Source organism: Oreochromis aureus, linkage group 22, assembly GCF_013358895.1.
Source record: "Oreochromis aureus strain Israel breed Guangdong linkage group 22, ZZ_aureus, whole genome shotgun sequence".
Lineage (NCBI taxonomy): Eukaryota > Metazoa > Chordata > Actinopteri > Cichliformes > Cichlidae > Oreochromis > Oreochromis aureus.
In genome coordinates this window covers 41130612-41154680 of record NC_052962.1, presented here as the reverse complement: position 1 = coordinate 41154680, position 24069 = coordinate 41130612, and the positions used below count along the sequence as shown (strand labels likewise).

Genomic DNA, 24069 nt, shown 5'->3' with positions numbered 1-24069 from the left:
GGTTTGCTGGATTGTGTTGTCTATTTTCCAGGTGAGAGTGCCGATGGTGCAAGTGAGGGTCTCATTCTCAGGGGTAACCCGAGGGCACACAGGACACAGAGTCCCCGTTCACCCGTTGCCTACTGGTGGTGGTCAGAGGGCCTGGTGGCGCCAGTGTCTGGCAGCCTCGCCTCTGTCAGTGCGCCCCAGGGCAGCTGTGGCTACAATGTAGCTGCCATCACCAGTGTGTGAATGTGTGTGTGAATGGGTGGATGACTGGATGTAGTGTAAACTGCTTTGGTGTCCTTAGGGACTAAGTAAAGCACTATACAAATACAGGGCATTTACCATTTATTTTTAAGTCACTACATATTTCATGTATTCCATGAAGGATGAATGGAGTGAGGTAAATATCAAAGATAAGAAAGTAGTGTTGAACTGAAAACAGGGATGAGTTTTCTGTGAAAGGAAGAAAATATATGTTGACAATTGCAAACAGTCATGAGACCAAAGTTTCATCAGTGATGTGCTGAGGACAGTTACAGCTCACTGACTCTGTGTTTGCATATGTGTCCTGTGTTGCTGCTCCCAAACGTTATTTTTAACAACTGAAAATGTCCACAGCAGGTTTCAGTACCGGCAGACTCGTTATGGTTGTGTGCTCTGAAAAAGTTCAGTATAAAATACACTGAGTGCTTCGGTTTTTCCTCCAGACTCTTAGAATATGTGAGGAGGAGTGATTGAAGTAAACCTACGATTAAGTGTTGTTAACATGGTCTGAATGCAGGTGAGTGAAATGTGCCTGAAAATGATTTGGGAGCGTAGGATTGTAAGTTTTAAATAAAAGAAAACTGACATAGTTGTGCTTTCATTTAAGATCGGGGTGTCAAATTTAAATGAGCTGTGGGCCAAAGCTGACACTGTCGTCTTATTGGACGGCCACTTTAGTGTTCAAGTAGTACAAAACAAAAACCACACAAATATTTCCTAAAGTGTTTTGTTTTGTTTTTTTAAAAATTTAAATATTGTATAACATCAACACAGATTATTTTCCTTCTTCTTAACTAACTGAAGCCTTTCATTGAACTACCAAATAAACACACTGGTCCTCTCTGTCTGTGCAGACATGTAGCAGCACTTCTGCTGTCATTGTGTTCGTACTTAACAGAATCAAAATGCAGACATAAGTGAACACAATAATGTTTGACTCCGTCACTGTCACTCTTCATCTACAGTTTACAGTACATGTGCTGATCCATGATGGAAGCTCACACCTTATTTCTAAAGTCCTGGCTATATTTTTTATCATCTAAAAAATATAGCCAGAGTCCGCCCTATTCTCTCTCGGGCCAACACGGAGATATTGATGCATGCTTTTATTACCAGTCGCATTGATTACTGTAATGCCCTGCTCTCTGGTCTCCCCAAAAAGAATATTTCACCTTTGCAACTTTTACAAAACTCTGCAGCTCGTGTGCTGACGAAGACCAGAGGGCGGGCCCACATTACACCGGTTTTACAATCGCTGCATTGGCTCCCCGTGTGTTTCAGGATCGATTTTAAAGTTCTTTTATTGGTTTTTAAATGTCTTAATGGTCTTGGGCCTTCTTATCTTTCAGATCTGCTTTTACCATATGAACCCTCGCGGACCCTGAGGTCCTCTGGTACTGGCCTTTTGATTGTCCCTAAAGTCCGGACACATACTCACGGAGAGGCAGCTTTTCAGTGGTTCGGTCCTCGACTGTGGAACAGCCTGCCGGAGGAGCTCAGGGCCGCAGAGAACGTACATGTTTTTAAAAACAGGCTCAAGACCCACCTTTTTAATTTAGCTTTTAACTAACGCTTATTTATTTTATGCTTATTTATTCTATCCTGTTATTCTATTTATATTATTCATTTAGTTTTACCTAATATTTATTGATTTTATTCTTATTCATTTTTTATCTTCTTACTCTATTTATATTTATATTTATATTGTATCCCATTCTTATTTATTTTATCTCTTTATCCTGTATATATTCTTATTAGGTCATATCTCCAGTGTTTCCTCGGAGGGGGCTCTCTGCACCGCGGCTGTGATCGACCGTGGCTGCTGGGGCTCTGTGGGTCCTCTCAGCCTGGCTGGGGGGCTTCTTTGCCTCCCTCCTGCTGTGTGCCCAGCCTGGAGGCTGCGGTCTGTGACCGGCACCCGGTGCAGACGGCTCGGTGCAGTGTTTCTTCACTTGGCTAATGCGTACCCAGCTTAATATTATTCTTTAAGTGTGTGTGTGTGTGTGTGTGGGGGGGGGATGTGTGTATTCATGATCGTTTATGTTAATGACAGTGTGGGGAGGGTGGGGTGGGGTGGGGTGCTTTTAACCATGTAAAGCACTTTGTTCTACAGTTTTTTGTATGAAAAGTGCTTTATAAATAAAGATTGATTGATTGATTGATTAAAGTCACCACGGAGAAATGACAGCATGTCTTTCAGCTCAGTGTTTGACTGGATTTGATACAGTCGCTGTTCCCATTATGAGCAGATCATGAAATCACTTCAATGTGAACAAACATGAAGAACAACTCTGTTTATTGTGAAAGGATCTCAATTCTTGCAAGTTAAAAAGAGCGGAGATGGAACGAGAGTTTCTTTGAATGAATCTTTATTGTTCAAACGGTGAAATGATGAACAAAACAAAGACGAGTGACAGAAAGAGAGAGACACCTGCAGAGGAAAACCAGCGAGTCAGCTCAGGACTGGGAACACTGGTCTCTCCTCAGTGTCTGTGAGAGAGGAGTGTGGGAGCCCTGGGTGGCCTCACAGGTCACAGAGCCCACCTTCTCCCACTGGTCTGCAGGGAGCCTCAGGGTGCTGCTCTAGCTGTAGAGGCCGTCCTCCTGCAGCATCCCAGGGCTCCTGCCCTCCTCCCAGCTGCTGCTGCCGTCCACCTTCCAGGACAGACTCCAGTCTGAGGGGAAGCCCTTGTTGGCCAGGCACATGAGCGTGGCCTTCCCCTGCTGTAGCTCCTCTCTGGAGGGGGGCAGCACCGTCAGGGTGGGTCGAGCATCACCTAGGAGACACCAATCGGCTTAGAGGACAGGGAGCACACGGCACAGCTGGCAGTAACACCTACACTGTGTGAGAGTGGATCTTTTCCTTTAAGGACTTTCTGACAGATGTTTTTCTGCTCCACCAGTCACTCACTCACACAGTGTTTCACTTCCCTTTAACAAAGCTCTCATGCACATCAGCGCACTCACTGTCCTCATATGACCTGAAGCTCAACAAACTGCACTGGGGCCAAACTGTTACACAGCATCTCAGTAATTATCTTCAGCATCAACTTCTAATTATATGCATGGTTTTAGTGTTTAATACAAAATATAACACACTTTGAACAAATATTCAGTTATTTAGATTCAACATTTTAATCATTTCATTTGGTGCATTTCTACAATCATAGTTACTGTTAAACTATCACCAGCTGATCATTTCACTGATAAAGACATTATCTGCTAAATCTAACCAGTGAGAATATTTCAACATAAGCCAGATTTAAACAAGATAAATATTCTCAGACAGTTTCAATTCAAACTGAGGTCAAACACAAAGTGGGACATTTTTAAAATTCACAGATTTGTCAGAAACACTAAGAACTGATCTCCAGTCACACTGTCCTGAATCCTTTTAATTCTGCAGCAGATTTAAAGAGTACATTTACTTTAATCCTTCAGATTGTTCCTGATTTAAAAATGGAACATGTGAGGACAGGTTCAGTAAAGGAGCTAAACAAAAATGTGATGTGACTGAGTTCAGCTCACAGGAAAGTGATGTTATGTTATTGCGGTACATATGCCAAATTATCTACTTTCTCTATGTAAAAAACAAAGAAAATAGATGCAAAATGCAGAAAACACTGCTGATGAATCCTGTGCTATCTGATAGATCCACGAGAGTAATCGAGTCCCACTTGGAGTCAGTCTGAGTATTTCCACAGTGAGCTGCTTTGCATCAGCAGCACCATGCTCCAGTGCTCTGGGAGAGTTTATAGTCCTGACAGTTGAACACTGCATGACTGACAGCTGTCCTTCATCACAACAGACGCCACAGAAATCCTCCTCATCAAAAACATGACTGTGCTCTGCGTCCTCATCTGGACTCTCCTCTGCTTCACTCAGGGTGAGGAAAATCATTTTTCTGTCACGTGAAAATCATTCAGAGTGTAGCCGAGTTTCACCTCACCATCTAATGTTCAGAGTTTCTTCTCTCCTCAGGGTCTGCTGGACAAAATGTTGTGGTGACTCAGTCAGCATCCAAATCTGTGCAGCTCGGTCAGACTGTAAACATCAACTGTAAAGTCAGCACACAAGTAGCTCACTATTCTGGTTCACGATACTACCTGGCCTGGTACCATCAGAAAGCTGGAGAAGCTCCCAAAGCTCTGATCTACTTAACATCAGACAGATTTTCAGGAATCTCCTCCAGACTGAGTGGAAGTGGAGCAGGGAATGGCCTTGACTTCACTCTGAGCATCAGTGCAGTCCAGGCTGACGATGCAGGAGTTTATTACTGTCAGAGTTACCACAGCACTCCGATGTTCACACAGTGAAACACACTCGTACAAAAACCTCACAGACGGAAGTGACTGCTGCAGCTGGAAGATCATGAACTGTATCAGTGTCTGCAGTGAGGACACGCACACACGCACACACACACAGACGCACGCACACACAGACGCATGCACACACACACACGCGCGCACACACACACACACAAACACACACACACACACACACAGACGCACACACACACGCACGCACACACACAGAGACACACACACACAAACACACACACACAAACACACACACACACACACAACACACACACACACACAGACGCACGCACACACACACACACACACACACACAACACACACACAAACACACACGTATGATATGCTTATTAGTAAAACACTAATTGCAAAAAAAATGGGAATCCATGTAAAATGAAAACAACAATAGAAGTGAGGAGAAGTGACAATCACAAACTCACATTTTATTCACAGCAGATCACAGAAAACATGTCAACCTGTCATCTGAGGAAATGCATCATTTCAAGCAAACTAGGAGCTCATTTCAGAGCTCCTAGTTTTCTGGGTCTGTGAGCTGAGGAGAGCAGCTGTTTAGCAGTCCTGGCTCTGCTTCGTCCTGTTGTTGCGTTCATGATGATCCAGATGTTCTCAGCTGGTCAGAGGTCAGGACTGCAGCCGTGCTGCTGGAACAGATGCAGTCTGCAGTTACGCATTGTCCTGCTCAAAACACGAAGGCCTTCTTGAAAACTATTCATCACTGACTGATATTCAGTGCACATATTAAACAAATATGTAGGACTGCTTTCATATGTAGGACTGTATGAACTGTCCAATTCATATCTGACACTAACGTATAACGTATTTACAATCTTATCAAGCTGAAAAAATGAATAAACAATATTATTAAATAAAAAGTCTCCCAACTTTGATCCTCTCTCCTGTAAAGTATGTTCTTACTTATTCAATTCAATTCAATTCAATTTTATTTATATAGCGCCAAATCACAACAAAAGTCGCCTCAAGGCGCTTTATATTGTACAGTAGATAGCACAATAATAAATACAGAGAGAAAAACCCAACAATCATATGACCCCTATGAGCAAGCACTTTGGCGACAGTGGGAAGGAAAAACTCCCTTTTAACAGGAAGAAACCTCCGGCAGAACCAGGCTCAGGGAGGGGCGGCCATCTGCTGCGACCGGTTGGGGTGAAAGAAGGAAAACAGGATAAAGACATGCTGTGGAAGAGAGACAGAGATTAATAAGAGATATGATTCGATGCAGAGAGGTCTATTAGCACATAGTGAGTGAGAAAGGTGACTGGAAGGGAAAAACTCAATGCATCATGGGAATCCCCGGCAGCCTACGTCTATTGCAGCATAACTAAGGGAGGAGTCAGGGTCACCTGGTCCAGCCCTAACTATATGCTTTAGCAAAAAGGAAAGTTTGAAGCCTAATCTTGAAAGTAGAGATAGTGTCTGTCTCCCGAATCCAAACTGGAAGCTGGTTCCACAGAAGAGGGGCCTGAAAACTGAAGGCTCTGCCTCCCATTCTACTTTTAAATACTCTAGGAACAACAAGTAGGCCTGCAGTGCAAGAGCGAAGTGCTCTAATAGGGTGATATGGTACTACAAGGTCATTAAGATAAGATGGGGCCTGATTATTTAAGACCTTGTATGTGAGGAGCAGGATTTTGAATTCAATTCTGGATTTAACAGGAAGCCAATGAAGGGAAGCCAAAACAGGAGAAATCTGCTCTCTCTTTCTAGTCCCTGTCAGGACTCTTGCTGCAGCATTTTGGATTAGCTGAAGACTTTTCAGAGAGTTTTTAGGACATCCTGATAATAAAGAATTACAGTAGTCCAGCCTGGAAGTAATAAATGCATGAACTAGTTTTTCAGCATCACTCTGAGACAGGATATTTCTAATTTTAGAGATGTTGCGCAAATGGAAGAAAGCAGTCTTACATATTTGTTTAATATGTGCGTTGAAGGACATGTCCTGGTCAAAAATGACTCAAGGTTTCTCACAGTGTTACTGGAGGCCAAGGTAATGCCATCCAGAGTAAGAATCTGCTTAGATACCATATTTCTAAGATTTTCAGGGCCGAGTACAATAACCTCAGTTTGATCTGAATTAAGAAGCAGAAAGTTAGCGGTCATCCAGGTCTTTATGTCTTTAAGACATTCCTGCAGTTTAACTAATTGGTCTGTGATACCTGGCTTCATGGATAGATAGAGCTGCGTGTCATCTGCATAGCAGTGAAAATTTATGCTATGTCTTCTAATGATGCTGCCTAAGGGAAGCATGTATAATGTAAATAGAATTGGTCCTAGCACTGAACCCTGTGGAACACCATAATTGACCTTAGTGTCTGAAGAGGACTCTCCATTTACATGTACAAATTGGAGTCTATTAGATAGATATGATACAAACCACTGCAGCGCAGTACCTGTAATACCTACAGCATGTTCTAATCGCTCTAATAGGATATTATGGTCAACAGTATCGAACGCAGCACTGAGGTCTAGCAGGACAAGCACAGAGATGAGTCCACTGTCAGAGGCCATAAGAAGATCATTTGTAACCTTCACTAAAGCTGTTTCTGTGCTGTGATGAGCTCTGAAACCTGACTGAAACTCTTCAAATAAGCCATTCCTCTGCAGATGATCTGTTAGCTGTTTGACAACTACTCTTTCAAGGATTTTTGATATGAAAGGAAGGTTGGAGATTGGCCTATAATTAGCTAAGACAGCTGGGTCTAGAGATGCTTTTTAAGTAAAGGTTTAACTACAGCCACCTTGAAGGCCTGTGGTACATAGCCGATTATTAGAGATAGGTTGATCATATTTAAGATTGAAGCATTAATTAATGGCAGGACTTCTTTAAGCAGTTTTGTAGGAATGGGGTCTAAAAGACACGTTGATGGTTTGGAGGAATTAATTATTGAAGTTAACTCAGAAAGATCAATTGGAGAAAAAGAGTCTAACTTAACATCGATGGTACTAAAAGTAGCTGTAGATAATATTACATCTGTGGGATGATTATTGGTAATTTTTCTCTAATGATAAAAATTTTATTGTTGTGAAGAAGTTCATGAAGTCATTACTAGTTAACGTTAAAGGGATGGTTGGCTCAGTAGAGCTCTGACTGTTTGTCAGCCTGGCTACAGTGCTGAAGAGAAACCTGGGGTTGTTCTTATTTTCTTCAATCAGTGACGAATAGTAAGATGTTCTGGCTTTATGGAGGGCTTTCTTATAAAGCAGCAAACTATTTCTCCAGGCTAAATGATGATCCTCTAAATTTGTGACACGCCATTTCCTCTCCAGCTTACGAGTTATCTGCTTTAGGCTACGTGTTTGAGAATTATACCACGGAGTCAGGGACTTGGATTTGAGGCCTTAGTTTTCACAGGAGCTACAGTATCCAGAGTCGTGCGTAGTGAGGAGGTAAAATTATTAACAAGATAATCGACCTCTGTTGGAGTAAGCGTTCAGATAGCTGCTCTGCTCTATGTTGGTACAGGGCATTGAAGATGATAACAGTGGGTGGATTATATTCTTAAACTTAGTTACAGCACTTTCAGAAAGACATCTACTGTGATAAAGTCTACTCTCCACTGCTGTGTAATCAATTATTGTAAATGTGAATGTTATCAGGAAATGATCAGACAGCAGAGGGTTTTCAGGAAACACTGTTAAATGTTCAGTTTCTATGCCATACGTTAAAACAAGATCTAGAGTGTGATTAAAGTGGTGGGTGGGTTCTTTTACATTTTGAGAGAAGCCAATTGAGTCTAATAACAGATTAAATGCGATGTTGAGGCTGTCATTTTAGCATCTACATGGATGTTAAAATCACCCACAATAATTATTTTATCTGAGCTGAGCACTAAATCAGATAAAAGTCTGAGAAATCAGAGAGAAACTCTGTGTAAGGCCCAGGTGGACGATAGATGATAACAAGTAAGACTGGTTTCTGAGTTTTACAGCTGGGGTGGACGAGGCCAAGCATCAGGCTTTCAAATGAATTAAAAGTCTGTCTTGGTCTTTCGTTAATTAATAGGCTGGTGTGAAAAATTGCTGCCACACCGCCCCTCGGCCTGTGCTTGAGATTTCTGGTAGTTAGAATGACTCGGGGTGTTGATTCATTTAAACTAACATAATCATCCTGCTGCAACCAGGTTTCTGTAAGGCAGAGTAAATCGATTTGTTGATCAATTATTAAGTCATGTACTAACAGAGACTTGGAGGAGAGAGACCTAATATTTAACAATCCACATTTCACTGTTTTACTCTTTGGTTCAGATGTGGATACTGTGTTGTTCTTTCTTTGGGATTTTTTATGTTTAAGTTGTTTATTGCTGGTTTTTGGTTTGTTTTTTGTCTTTTTGGGAGCTGACACAGTCTCAATGGAGATGGGTTTTTGGGGGGGTAGCAGGAGGAGAGAAGCTGCAGAGAGGCGTGTAAGACTGCAACTCTGCTTCCTGGTCCCAACTCTGGATAGTCATATTATTACACCTCATTTTCTAGTTATTCTCTATGTTTTGATGTATGTCAAGCACTTTGTTCTTATACTGAACACAATGATACATATCCATCCATCCATCCATCCTCTCGTTTTCTTCATTTTAGGGTCGGGCGGTGGGGGGTGTCCATATGAGAATCGCGCTGAAGGAATGCTTTTATTATGAAAAGTCGAAAACGGGAAGCAGTTTGTTCAGCGCATGTGCAAAACAGATTAGCAGCAGTCGGGTTTCCGGTTCGGATTAGGCAGGTCGGTGTGTTCCGTCCGAGTAACTAAGCACAGGTGAGGTCAGGGTTAGGGCCTGGGGAGGTTAGCGGGCAGGTGTAGGTGCTCCCTGCGACTTTGTCCTCCGAACCTTCTCCGCGCAGCCGCAGACCCGCTCGGCTCGGCATCTGCGTGTCCGGCTGACGGCGGGGAAAATGTCGAAGGCTGAGGTGCTGAGAGCGCTGGTGAAGCAGCGGCTCAACGCGGCCGCTGAGGAGATTTTCGCGCTGTTTGAGAAGACTATGGAGGAGTACGAGCAGGAGATCCGCCTGCACAGGAGCAGGCAGCCGGACGGACACGCGGCCAAGAGCCGGGGGGGCCCGCACGGTGCGTTACCGGAAACAGACGGGCGGCTCTCACCATTGATGTGGTTGTTATTGTTATCGTCATCATCATCATCACCATTGTTGTTGTTATTAATAATGACAATAATGAATGAATAATGACAATTATCATTATTATTATTGTTATTTATGTTATTCTTTTATAATAACAACAACAAAATAACAATAATACTAATAACAATTATTGTTGTTATAATAATATTTATAATAATAATTAATATTATTATTACTCTTGTTATTGTTATTAGTATTAGTTGTTGTCGTCCGAAAGGATAAGCAGCTGTTCCAGATTTTGTAAATTTTAACTAGGCAGTTTAATTGTAAGTTAGGTGTGGTTGAGCTGTGTCTCCATAGGAACAGTAACCATAGAGAATAACTTTTCTCTGGTGTTGTGGATGGAGCAGCAGTGTTTTTACTAACGGTGAAGGTGACGGTGTGTACCTGCAGCCCCACAGGTGTCACTGTGAGGAACACCTCCCCCTCAGCACCTAAAGGAGCCATTATGGTTCAGCGGTGATGTCACGGCAGCCCCATTATTTTTCATTTAAATGATATATTGAAAGTTAACCCCCCCCCGCCCATAAGAAGACATGTTCAATAACTGTTTATGAGTAACGTGTTACACGACACTAATCACATGACCGTGCAGTCTTAGATTGGCGTAACCATGGTAACTAATCCTGCTGTTTGGTCCTCTCTAACAAAACCAAAATGTCCAAAATGAACTTTATGTTTCATTCAGTCAGACCTGAAAGCAGTGAATGGGACAGACATACTCATAGCTCCAGAGGAGCGCCCCCTGCTGGTCCCATTTGGTCTGTTGGGCTAACCAGTGCTCGTTTCCTCCCTCTGTGTCCTCCAGGGTCTCCTCTGAGTGCCACAAAGGTTACGGCGGATAAAGGAGCTTCACAGGAGCAGAGGAGCCCCGGTCTGCACCGGGAGAGTCCAGAACCGCCACAAGTCAAAGATGAACGTGAGGAGCTTTGGACCAATCAGCCGGGGGAGCGGCCCGGCGTGCACGAGGACCTCACCATCATTCCTGTCACCGTGAAGATTGAAGAGGAGGTGGAAGAGAGCGCTCAGTGCCCCGACCTCCTTCACACCCACGGCGAGCTCAGCAGCCACCAGCTCGTGCCTGTAGCTGGTGGAGAGGACCGAGCAGGACCAGAAGCAGCCAGAAACCACCCGCAGCCTGTCAGGACTTCCTCTGACACAGGGGCCCCAGAGGATGCTCCAGTGCAGAGCGGGAAACCGCCATCAGAGGGCGCTGTGAGAGACGCGGGAAGTAACTTAGCCAAGAAACCTTACAGCTGCTCCGAGTGCGGCAAACGCTTCGGAGGCAAGAACCACCTGCAGAGCCACATGAAGAGCCACACGGGGGAGAAAACGTGCCCGTTCTGCGGCAAGAAAATCTCCAAGAGCTCCAACTTCACCACACACCTGCGCGTGCACACCGGCGAGAAGCCCTTCACCTGCTCCGTGTGCAACACGAGCTTCAGCCTGCGCAACACGCTCGTCAACCACATGAGGGTGCACACGGGCGAGAAGCCGTTCAGCTGCTCCGTCTGCGCCAAGAAGTTCACCAACAAGGCCAACGTGATCACGCACATGGCCGTCCACTCGGAGGAGAAGCCCTTTAAGTGCAACGTGTGCGACAAAAGGTTCACTTGGCATTCGCAGGTCAAAAAGCACAAGTGTGTCGCCGAAAGCAGCAAGACATGAACGCCGCGAGGATGAGAGCTCGGCGTGGCGTCGCAGCTCAGCCAGCCCGTCACTCACCCTCGCCTGGCGGTGGAATCAAGACTTTATTCAGACATCAGCAGAAACTAGCGTGTTCCTGTTTTCACTGCAAGAACGACCTTGTGATGCGGACGCTGTCGGGAATGCTGTCCGTCCACCGGCCGCAGCAGCGTGTCCACACTCTGTGCGCTGTGTGACATCACACGCGTGGTCACACCTGCTGCAGGTGGGAGGGAGGCAGCTTCCTGACCTCCTGGATCCGACGTGCAGTCGTGCATGAGTAATTAGAGTCATGTGTTCGTCGTGCACGTCGCGCATCCCCGCTGCTGATCAGCTGACTGCGGTCAGGTGACAGGCTCCTGTGAGGTGAGCTTGGCTGAGCAGCTGCAGTGTTATTGATAAAGCTTGTGTAGGATGGTTGGGACTGATGTGTGATCTCGGCTCTGTGGCTCATCCGTGTAACTTCAGGTGACCAATCAGTGCTCTGGAAGAGAAGGAGCACGTGGGAGGAGCCAGTATGAAATACAGATCCTCAGAAACAGTTTTATACCTGCTGCTTCCCTGTTGGTGTCAAACAGTATAAAGCACTTTGACCTTCCTGTGGCCACGCCCCCACACACCTGATGTTAGGATAACTTTAACCTGATAGGTCAAGATATCCTGGTCATGATGTATTATTATTATTATTATTGTTATTGTGTTTAGGAGAAGGCTGGCGTCTCACAGCTGGTATCTTCAGTGTGTCACACAGTGAATCTTCAGATGATCTCGTTAGGAGGATTAGTTAATTGCTCGGCTGATACTGAGATTTACAGGATGTCCTTTAACTGCACGTCTTCCACTTTGTGAGATAAATAAATATGCAAATGCTGTAACACTGAGGGGGACAGGACAGGGCGGCTCAGTTACCACATGTCAGAAAAACACAGTTTTAGCTGGACTCCTGTAGTTTACATGAGGGCGTCCTCACTGATGTCCACTAGATGGCAGCACTGCCTCTTGGTTTGTTTTCCAGCTGTTCTTCATTTTCTGACCTTTTGTTATTTAATAAAAAGCTGAAATGGTGACAGACTTGTTTAATGTGTTGGTGTCTTTGTGATAAATTATTTTTTAGTCTTCAGGATGTGATGACGAGTGATTTCATCATCAAACAGGGCTGAATCTGACAAATGAAGCCGGCATATTTCTTGATTACAGGAAACATGGTTCACCCACACTGGAGTCTTATTTGGACCCGTCATAGATTTAGTAATGTTGTAATACAGTCTGAGGAGGCTGGAACGAAGGCGACTGGACTTGATCTCATCAGAGATCCTGTTAAATCCAGAATTGAATTCAAAATCCTGCTCCTCACATACAAGGTCTTAAATAATCAGGCCCCATCTTATCTTAATGACCTTGTAGTACCATATCACCCTATTAGAGCACTTCGCTCTCACACTGCAGGCCTACTTGTTGTTCCTAGAGTATTTAAAAGTAGAATGGGAGGCAGAGCCTTCAGTTTTCAGGCCCCTCTTCTGTGGAACCAGCTTCCAGTTTGGATTCAGGAGACAGACACTATCTCTACTTTCAAGATTAGGCTTAAAACTTTCCTTTTTGCTAAAGCATATAGTTAGGGCTGGACCAGGTGACCCTGAATCCTCCCTTAGTTATGCTGCAATAGGTGTAGGCTGCCGGGGATTCCCATGATGCACTGGGGGTTTCTTCTTCACTCACTATGTGTTAATAGACCTCTCTGCATCGAATCATATCTGTTATTAATCTCTGTCTCTCTTCCACAGCATGTTTTTATCCTGTCTTCCTTCTCTCACCCCAACCAATCACAGCAGATGGCCCCGCCCCTCCCTGAGCCTGGTTCTGCCGGAGGTTTCTTCCTGTTAAAAGGGAGTTTTTCCTTCCCACTGTCGCCAAAGTGCTTGCTCATAGGGGGTCATATGATTGTTGGGTTTTTCTCTGTACAATATAAAGCGCCTTGAGGCGACTTTTGTTGTGATTTGGCGCTATATAAATAAAATTGAATTGAATTGAATTGAATCAGAGAAGCTTCTGCTGTTCTGAGACCAAATGAAGAAGCCTCTGTGACGAGAGGTGGAAGTCCAGCCTCCTCAGACTGCCATGAGCGGGATGACAGAACCCCCACAGACATGTTTGTGCTGTCGTTAATGTGTTAGAGCTGTTAAAGATGATGGTGGAGGTTTCATGTTTGCGAGGGTGATTTGTGGTCAGCGCGACCGTTGGGTTCTCGGTCGTGTTCCTGATGAACAAAGTGCTTCAGTAGCTCCTCGGTTTCTGTCTGAAGCGTCCTCCTGGCTCCAAACATCTTCCGCCCGCTGTACCTGAACGCTCGCAGGTTCAGAAACACTTTCAGACGTCCTCAGCCTTTGTATGTGTGTCTACGTGTGAAACTGAGGGTCGGTGTGGTTGCACTGGAAGGTGTACCAAGGATGTCGGAGAGGTCGCAGTGGGATTGCTGACATCACCCTTCCTGTGATGACCAAACGTCCCCTAGCTGTGGGCTTCAGGCCCGTGCAGCCGTGAAGGCTCGGACGCTTCCTCGTTTGCTTGGTGATTTTCTTGAAACCCTGAATGTGCCACCGTTTGCAGAAAACATGGACCAGCTTCCTCTTCTGCTGTGAGTCAGAGCTGCTAGAAAGATCAGGAAACCAGTCCTCAGCTGGGAACGTTTGACGTGTCCACCATGGCTCGGGTCGCCCTCCTGTGTCTGCTCGCATCCATCGGTAAGAATTTAAACGTCTCAGAGCTGAATGTTTAATATTTTAGTTATAAAGGCTGAAGCTGTTGTCCTTTAGGTCTGATCTGTCCTGGTCAGAGCCTCCGCTGAAGTTAACGCAAAGCAGTGGCACTGAAGTCTGAACCAGGTTTGGGATAACCTCCAATAAACACATGAAGTATTTATCGGAGGTTATCCCAAACCTGGTTCATCTGGTGGGGCGTGGCACTGAATAAAGAAGTACACGGAATGATTTTGTGTCTGAGTGTGCTCAGTGCTGCTGTGACACTGTACGCATAAAAGAACCAATCTGAAGATCACATCAGGTGTTTTAGCATCTGTTACCATGGTGACCCAGCAGGTAAACAGGTAAAAAAACAGAAGCCGTTAGTCTGGCCTTGTAGTCCGGCCCTCCTCAGAGCTGACCCCGCTCTCAGCTGAAGGAAGGAGCTCTGAGGAAGGTTGTGAATGTGACCTCCTCACCGTCCGAGCAGATTTACAGAAAACAAACAAACTGAAATCAGGAGTGAAAACGTGTGAAATGGATCCACTGTGGAGAGGACAGCAGGAAATATGAACATGTTTACATAAAGTGGGTTTTGGTACTTGGTTTTACTTTGAAAGCTTTGCTTTTTCTGCTTCCTGTGGTAAAGGTGTGACACAGCTGTTAGTGTCAGAGGTCACGGTGGTATAATCAGCACAGCTCTGATGGTACGTCATGTGACCTGTGTCCCTGCAGGGCGCTGCGTGGGTCAGAGGATCCTGTCAGAGAGCTCTGTGCACGCAGGTGTCGGAAGCAATGTGACGCTGAGAACTCCGATTCACGACCTGCAGAGCTCGGCTCTGTTCTGGCACTTTAATGACGGGAAGGAGATTGTAAATGTTGCCTCGGTGAGCTCCTCCACGCTCAGACTGAACACGTCCTACGAGGGCAGAGCGTGGATTAATCCAGCCAACGGCCACTTGACCCTGGGTGCGCTGACACTGCAGGACAGTGGGGAATATATCATCACCATCGTATACAAACACGGTCAGAGCGACGTTGCAAAGATACGCCTCACGGTCTCAGGTGAGTCGTTATTGGATCCCAAATTATTTTTGTTCAAACCAAACTTTATGTGTCAGCCTGAAAACGTTATGCAGTCATCTTCACAGCTCTGCTGCTTTATGTTGTTCATTTAGTTTGATTGTGGATTTAACAGGGACCCAGAACGGAGGAAATCCACGCGCTCGCTCTTCACTCGTCACATGTGGACGCTCGGTTTTCAGCACGTACGGGCAAACCGTGTCAGGACCAGGTGTGGCGGTCCCAGCTGCAACAATGAAATGTAATGATTGATGTGAACAGGCCTGAACGATTGGACAGGTCCCACTCTTCTTTCTGCTGAAAGGGGAAGTGACACCATCACATGGATGCTCTGAAATAGTCTTTGTGTTATTTTAGGAGTGTTTGTGTTTTCTCAGCACTTTTTCAGGAACTTTCAGCGTCACTGACACACAGATTTCCTCTTTTATTGAGAGTTTACTTCCTTAGAAAAAGCGAAGTGATGCACTGAGAGACTCCTGTGAGTGAGTCCCTGAGACGTCTGTCGCCCCCTGCTGTTCACAGCTGGAAAACGACTAGTTTACTGTCTCACGTCTCCATCGGCATTTCTCTGTGTTCACAGCTCCACCCACCGGCACCACCCCCATGCCAGCTCTCCCTGAGCAGATCACAGGTACTCACCTGTCACCTGTCGGGCAGCTTTATTGATATCCTGTCAGTCCATTAAAACGTTCTGTTTATGACCCTGAAAAACACACGTCCCACTCAGCGTCGTCTTCTTCTGCAGATTACTTTGTGTCTCTGGTTGTGTGTGTGGTTGTGATCGTCGTGCTGTCGGCTGGTTTCCTGCTGCTCCTCTACAGATGGATGGAGAACAGGAAAAACAGGAATTCAGATGGAAGACAGGTGGAGGTAACTCTCCATCAGTGTTTCTGTCAGTGTTTAATCTTGCATGAGAGATTAATGCCACTAGAGGGCAGTAAACACCAGCTGCATACATACATGTGCTGTAACTGGATGTGTTAAATATTTTCAGATACCTGCGGCCCAGCAGAAGAACGGAGCTCCAGGGTCCACATGTGAAGACTCCACCTACCAGACCATGACTCCAGCCCCCACAGACCTGGACCACATCTACTCCACCCTCACTGACATGCAGTACATGTCACATGTGCGATACATTCAAACGGACACAATTTCCTGCAAATCAGTAACATCCCAGTAAAATCCTGAAATGTTTCCATCACAAACTCATCCACAGATACGTTTGTGATGTTTATAATTGTATAACTATAAACATCAGTTATAATATTAATCGTTTTCATGTTTTTTTATTTGTGTATGTTTGTTATTACTTCAGTTTATAAGCCCCGCCTCTCTGAGCTGTGGGTGTAAATGAACGCTAACCCCCTAACTCTGACCTTCGCCAGTCTCTTCTGTTGCTGCCGTCCCTACAGACGCTGTATTTCACATCACGTATGTTGTATGATTGTCACTGATCTAATGACTCAATAACTTTTGCTACAATGTGATTAAAGAGGCCACTTTGACCAGCTTTAGCATTAAAATGCTGTTTGGATGGGTAAATAAGATTACACTATATAGTGAGTTTTGGTATCAAACATAATTAACCTTTGTACTGTAAATTCTTTACATGATTTGAATGGTTCCTGTTTACCTGTGTCTAATAGTAAAAAGTCGTATTGCTGCACACTTTGTCTGATTCTTAGTCCTGTGACTGTTGCTGGTCAGTACGAGCACTGATGCTGGTGCTGGATCTATACTAGTGTGCTACGATCACTTTCTTTCTGTCCTCTAAGTTCAGCATGTAGCTCACTGAACTGTGTTAAATCAGTCATTTCTTTGGAAATAAAAAATGTACGTCACACATTCACTATAAAAATATCTTTTTCATGTTGGCTGTCACGTCTGTTTTATTTAAATCCTATAATACATCTAATCAGCAGAAGCTGACCCGACGAGCCTTAGAGACAGGCACATTTACACTCAGGTCTACAGAAAACAGTTTCAAAATAAAAGCTGAAAGTATGCAAATTAATCTGATCTCATGACACAGTGCTCTTCTGTACAGAAGCTACATTTATGGGTTAAAAGTATCAGTATTGGCATCGATGCTTATAATTGCCGTGTATTTACCTGGTATCACATCAGTGCCAAAGTTTGCAATATCACACAGAACTATCTTACTGAGCTGGTCCTGCTGATGATTTGGAATGATCTGAGAGCAGTTACTGTAGGATTAAAGAAATTATTTTACTGCTACTGTTCATAACCATCATCTTTATCATTGCATTAATTATCATTTCATCAAAGCATTTATTGAAGCTGTTGGCATTATGTTATAATTTGTATTACAGGGGTTATCATAATCACATATTAACATGTTTATTACAGGTGCAGTTATAACCACTTTAAATCGTTGAGTTAAATCTATAATCTTAAAAGCTTATATGCTGAGTATATTGTTACAGTAAAAATAGTAGCAGAGCAAAGGCCTGAGTGTATTCAGCAACATGTTGCACTAGAGTTTACTTGACAACAGGTGACAGAAGGAGGACAAGTCCATGGGGACCTCAAAGGCCTGAGATCATCACCATATTTGGAAGAGGATGCCAGAAAGGGGAACTCCTGTGTCTGCATTTATCTCTTAGAATTGATCATTATCTGTAAAAGAGGCAAATTATGTGCTTGTAAACGCAAGAGGGGGCGTTATAATACCCTGATGTTATAAAAGCAACCTGAAGTGTATTTTTGGGCGGGGATTTACAACTGATGTTTTGCAGTTTACATCTCCCCACGCTGCGTGTATTCATTAAAATCAATTGTTTGAACAAGCTCTTCTGGACCATCATTGTTTTACTCTCGTCCTCAATATCGGACCCTTAACATTACTCAGGCCTGCACCTGAGCGTTACTGCCCAGGGGTCCGTTCTTCGTACCTCGCTTACTACATCCAAGATCAAATGACACATCCAAGATCAAATCATCGCGCCAACTTTGAGCTCGCTAATCCGGTTCTCCGAACACACCTGTTGTTGACGATTAGTATAGCTGGATGAAGTAATCTGAGATCACTGGGTGGCTTAAAAGGGGCTACGCATCGATAGTAGAAACGTTGATCGGCAACCATTTGATTGGTCGGCGAAGATGTCGAAGGAGCGCGCTCAGTATTTTTCGGCAGCAGAGCAAGAACTCTTGATTGAGGGATATCAGGAGTTTCAGAGTTTAATTAAAACGCAGGGGAACACTGCAAAGGCTGCAAAAGCAAGGAGAGAGGGCTGGCAGAAAGTTGCTGACAAATTAAACTCGTAAGTAATTTATTATATTATATTACATTATATCCTCTTTCACATTAGAGCCACAACAGGACCCACTAGAACATGGGAACAAGTAAAAGTGAAATATAAGAATATTCTACAGAATGGTAATATTTATCACTTATATTGCTTTTAGTCTCTTGAAAAGAGACCCTGAAATAATCTGTTTGTTTGTTTATAACAGCAACCAAGAAAAGGGCAGAGCAAATAAAGACAGGTGGTGGTCCTGCACCCCTCGTCACACCCGGCTTTTTGTACTGTGACATTTATTGACATTGTGGGGTTTTTTGTGTGTAGTTTGACATAACACTCCATCACTTTTACCTGTTCCCATGCAAGGGGTGACTGAAGCATGCACAGTAAGTTGGGAGATATATATATATATCTATATAGAGAGAGAGAGAGAGAGAGAGTGTTAAGTAAATAATACCCTGACGGGAAAATCGATATCTCTCTATGAGCACACTGTCACGCTGAGCTAAAGGATCCTGTCTATCCTGCAATATACGCTAAATTCTGTAAACTCTCCTTATCAATCTTGCACCTTCCTTGCTCGCGTACAAACGGACAGGACATGGCTGCGACAGACTTCCCAAATCCACCTTCGCTTTTATAGTCGTGGTCCCTCATCTTGATTGCACGTAGTAATTTACTATTACTACTCTAAAATATGAATTACATCTGACATAATCAAATACATGTAATAGAATGATTAATAGTACATTTCCCTTTTTTTAGGAAATGACCTGTATGTATCTGTATGCAATCAATAAAAGAATCAAATGCTGCATTATCTTTAGTTACATTGATAATATTTATTTATGGTAAAACAGTGGTGAAATATCGCTGTTGCTTTCATATAACTGCAGCGGACATACCTGAGTGGCCGCGATCTAATCCTGTTTACATAAAGTAAACCTGCTCCCGAGCAGGTTTACGCCACGGATCTGTTGCTATGACAGCAAGTCCCAGATGAGCTTCGAGAACCGAACGATCCAAGATCACGCGAAATCGTCAACAATCAAATCCGGCTAACTTACTTAGCGAGGTACGAAGAACGGGCCCCTGGTTGGGCCCAAGGTGATGCTGACATTTATTTATTCTGTGTCTACAGTTTCCTGAGCTTTCACATGTAAGTGTACGATGTTGAACAGCTTTCTTTATTCACTCTTACCCTGTATGTTAGTCCAGAACTCTGGACATGACAATAACCTGTGTCTACATCTTAAGTCTGATTATCTTGGTCGAATAAAGATTGAACAGAAAAGTTCTGAAGTGCGTTTTTGGTCTTTGGTGTTCAGCCCTCGTGTTTTTGAATGTGTGCTGATGGCTTTAAATTAGAAAAACTCTTAGAATGAAAAGCAAATAATTCATAATTAAAAATAAGAAGGGAGCTCACCATCATTGGCACAATTGTGTGTGTGAGAGAGAGAACTATAGAACATCCCAAAAACAAATCCGGGGTTTAAACTGAGACATTTTAATATTTCCTCAATATTTCTGACTCATTTTAAATTTGATTTCAGCAACACGTCTAAAAGTTGACTTGAGGGGAAAAAATAGAGCTGGAGTAGCAGCTGACCGCGTTATTTTTCAGCAGGTCCGTCACATGATCAAGGATAAAGAGATCATCAGTTGTTCACCAACGTGCAAAAACCTGCATCTACAAACTGTGGAAGTCTCAGAATAATGTTCCTCACTGTGAACCCATCTACAGAACATCATATCCTCAACATCCTCACAGATCCTGGAGGAATCTCTGTGCGCAGGGACGACTCTGGGATGAAATCAGTACATGGGCTCAGGAACACGTCCAGACATCAGCGTCTGTGAGCAGCTCGGCGTGCCATCTACACCTGCAGGTTACAGCTTCATCACGCAGAGAAGAAGCCACATGTGATAGACACATGATGGAGAAACTGCGCCGTCTGCTCTGGACCAAAACTGATCTGAGGTCAGAGAGAACCTCATGTCTACATATCTGTCTGGAGCTGCTGTGTCTCATGTTTTCACCAGTGTGTCTCTGCATCATCACTGATTCAGGATCTGTTCACAACTCCGCCCACCTGGACCACACCCACCTCAGCTTTTATTAACATCAGAGCACAAAGGTCTGTTTGTTTTAAATCAGTCTTTCATATCACTGTCTGACGTCCCACTCAGCGTCGTCTTCTTCTGCAGATTACTTTGTGTCTCTGGTTGTGTGTGTGGTTGTGATCGTCGTGCTGTCGGCTGGTTTCCTGCTGCTCCTCTACAGATGGATGGAGAACAGGAAAAACAGGAATTCAGATGGAAGACAGGTGGAGGTAACTCTCCATCAGTGTTTCTGTCAGTGTTTAATCTTGCATGAGAGATTAATGCCACTAGAGGGCAGTAAACACCAGCTGCATATGTAACATAGTTAAATAGAGTCAAAGTTAAATCCCGCTAAATGGGACATTGGTGCCACCTATTGTTGTAAAAGTCACCCTGCAACATTCACAAAGGGCAAGGGATTCTGGGTAATCCTCAGAATAATGGAGGATTCCCGCAAGGTAAGGAATGCGCAAATGTCGTGGGGAAGAAAAATCATATTGCAGGTTGTTAAAGTAATACAATGTGACCCGATTATTTTTTGTTGTTTATACATCATTTGTTGCGGGTCATTTCTCCAGTCTTTATGTTGAATTGAGTGCACGTTTATGTGAGATTTCTTTATTGGGAAGAGAGGAAAAAAATGGGAGCATAGTTAGCTAACTCTGTTGTTGCTTTCCCATTTAGACCTTGTGCTGCTTGCCCACGCCATTAAAAGAGAGCATTCTAACCATTGCCTTTTTGTTGTGAATGCAGGTATGTGACTGTGCCACACTGTTTAGAGAATTTCAAATTGTTTCATGTACAGTTTTGAAATATATTTCTGTATTCTTTTCATTTCGGAAATTTAACATGCAATGTTAATGGTGTTGAGCTTTTTCTATTTTGGTTGTATAAATTTATCACTATACGATCGCACTGCAAGTGGAAATGTAATCCTCAGAATAATGGAGGATTCCCGCGAGATCTTGTGCTGCTTGCCCACGCCATTAAAAGAGAGCATTCTAACCATTGCCTTTTTGTTGTGAATGCAGACCAGAGAAGACACTACACAGAGGTCACACATACACACATGTGCTGTAACTGGATGTGTTAAATATTTTCAGATACCTGCGGCCCAGCAGAAGAACGGGGCTGCAGGATCCACATGTGAAGACTCCACCTACGAGACCATGACTCCAGCCCCCACACCACAGACCAGGACCACATCTACTCCACCTGTCTACATCAGTGAGCTTTGGTGTGAAACAGCTGACACAGCTCTGTCCAGTGTTTGTGTCCTGTCTCATGAAAACAAAGGTTTTGGGCCCTGTGTCTGATTTCCACTTTCATACATCAGTGTTGGTGGTTAGCAGGTATTCTGTGTGTGTGTGAAGCCCAACATGTACAGCATGTTAATGCAGCTGGGTAACCAAGCTGCATTCAGTCCTTTCTAAGGACTACATTCCTCGGTACATGTTCATAATCTGGAATTTCGGCAACTGAAAGAAACAGCTGATGCTGCAGTGAGTACTGCGATGCTAAACGTGATACTGTTAACTGAAGAGCAGCTGAAATTAAATATCAGATCTTCTGAGCAGTGACACAGCTCAGAGTTCTCGGTGAGTCATTACTGACCTGGATGTTTTCCATGGAAGTAGGACAAAACAATAGTTTTACTCAGGATCTGTATCACAGGTGAGATCTGTTCCTGTTCCTGGCCTTGAGTTTGCCACCGAGCTCAGTTACATGATCATTAATATGCAAATTCTCATGACCACTGATCAACAACCACTGATCAATAACCATGAGTACATTCACAGAGAGTTGGGGAATGGCTGCAATCACAGCATTGTAAGATGGTGACAGATGTACCCTTAGGCCCCCTCCTCGATTCAGAGATGGTCTTTCCCTTTTCACGTAAATGGCCTCCTTGACTCCGCCCTCAAACCAGCGTTCCTCCCTGTCCAGGATGTGTACATCCTCATCATTGAAAGAGTGTCCACTGGCCTGTAGGTGTAAATAAACTGCAGAGTCCTGGCCTGACGAGGTGGCTCTCCTGTGTTGTAGCCAGAGGTTGTTTGGTTTCCCCGATGTATAAATCCTGCCAATCCTCCTGCACTTAGCAGCGTACACTATGTTACTCTGTTTGTGTCGGGGGACCCGATCCTTGGGGTGGACCAATTTTTGGCGCAGCGTGTTTTGGGGTTTAAAAGCCACAGAGACCCGGTGTTTGGAAAAAATGCATCTCAACTGTTCTCTCTTCTTTCCTGGATCACTTGGAACTTTTTTTAGGTGTCTTCTTAGCTTTGAAAATATTTGTAAATAGAAATTAATGGGAACAAAACTCCAGCAGAACCAGGCTCGGGGAGGGGCAGCCATCTACCATGACTGGTTGGGGTGAGAGAAGACAGACAGGATAAAAGACATATTGTGGAAGAGAGCCAGATATTCTACTTTTAAATACTCTAGGAACAACAAGTAGGCCTGCAGTGCGAGAGCGAAGTGCTCTAATAGGGTGATATGGTACTACAAGGTCATTAAGATAAGATGGGGCCTGATTATTTAAGACCTTGTATGCGAGGAGCAGGATTTTGAATTCAATTCTGGATTTAACAGGAAGCCAATGAAGGGTGTCTTATTTCTTTATGTTGTTGTGGGTTCTTAAGAATGACACCATTACTTGAAGAGAAGGTATTTTATCGAACTGTGGTTCACATGTAAAACAACCTTAGCCATCACAGTCTGCTCCGAGGTAGCGCCCTCTAGCTATCTAGCGCCCCCTACAGTCTAGGAGTATTAACAACTAACACATGATACTAGGCAAATAAGGATTTGCTGTTATCATTACATCTTCCTTTTTTTTTTTTCAACAATAAAATAACATACCTACTTTCACAAACATAAACAGTCTCTATTTGGTTTTTACTTGTTAAGCCAGGCTTTGTCAATGTAACGTTAACAACACAACTGGTTTTCAACAATTATGGTCCATTCAACACTAGTAACCAAACATAGTGCAACTTGCATAGATACTATGACATTATCTTCCAAACAACATGTCAACACATTACATCTGTTCAATCAGTCTCATAGGTGGCTTCACTTGTCTTACAGATCTTCTCAGTGTTTGTTCTTGTGTATGTGCAGGTGTTTCAGGTGATAGTGTCTCATGTGTGTGTTGGGGTTGTTCAGCAGCCTCCAACCTCTGCTCCACTACTACTGGTCCCTTAAGAAGATCTCTGCGATTTCTTCTCAGCATAGCTCCGTCTTCTGTCTGAATGATGTATGATCGTGGTTGATCTTTCTTTAGAACAGTCGCTTTCTGTGCCCAAGTGCTGGTTTTGTCCTTGAATCTCACTTGATCCCCAGCATGCAGTTCAGGTAAGTTTTTCGTTCCTCTGTCATAATAGAACTTCTGCTTTGCTTTTTGTTGCTCCTTAAACTTCTTCACGCTGTTTCCCTCTTTTGTGTTAAGCAGAT

General features: G+C 43.9%; 2 protein-coding genes across 4 annotated transcripts; both read left to right on the top strand.

Moving 5' to 3' along the window:
* Positions 1-9308: 9308 nt before the first annotated feature.
* LOC116322257 (zinc finger and SCAN domain-containing protein 2-like) lies at positions 9309-12487 on the top strand. The gene is made up of 2 exons (XM_031742288.2): positions 9309-9663; positions 10543-12487. Exons 1-2 carry the CDS (start codon positions 9492-9494, stop codon positions 11400-11402), a joined length of 1032 nt encoding a protein of 343 aa, XP_031598148.1. The 5' UTR covers positions 9309-9491; the 3' UTR covers positions 11403-12487.
* Positions 12488-14022: 1535 nt separating this feature from the next.
* Positions 14023-17110, top strand: LOC116322264. Of its 3 annotated transcripts, none has more exons than XM_031742294.2 (6): positions 14023-14158; positions 14891-15220; positions 15354-15449; positions 15819-15869; positions 15984-16108; positions 16233-17110. In XM_031742294.2, exons 1-6 carry the CDS (start codon positions 14119-14121, stop codon positions 16419-16421), a joined length of 831 nt encoding a protein of 276 aa, XP_031598154.1. In that variant the 5' UTR covers positions 14023-14118; the 3' UTR covers positions 16422-17110. The 3 variants fall into 3 exon arrangements, with proteins under 3 accessions (XP_031598154.1, XP_031598153.1, XP_031598152.1); XM_031742293.2 differs by having other exon boundaries at positions 15354-15479; XM_031742292.2 differs by lacking the exon at positions 15354-15449.
* Positions 17111-24069: the final 6959 nt, after the last annotated feature.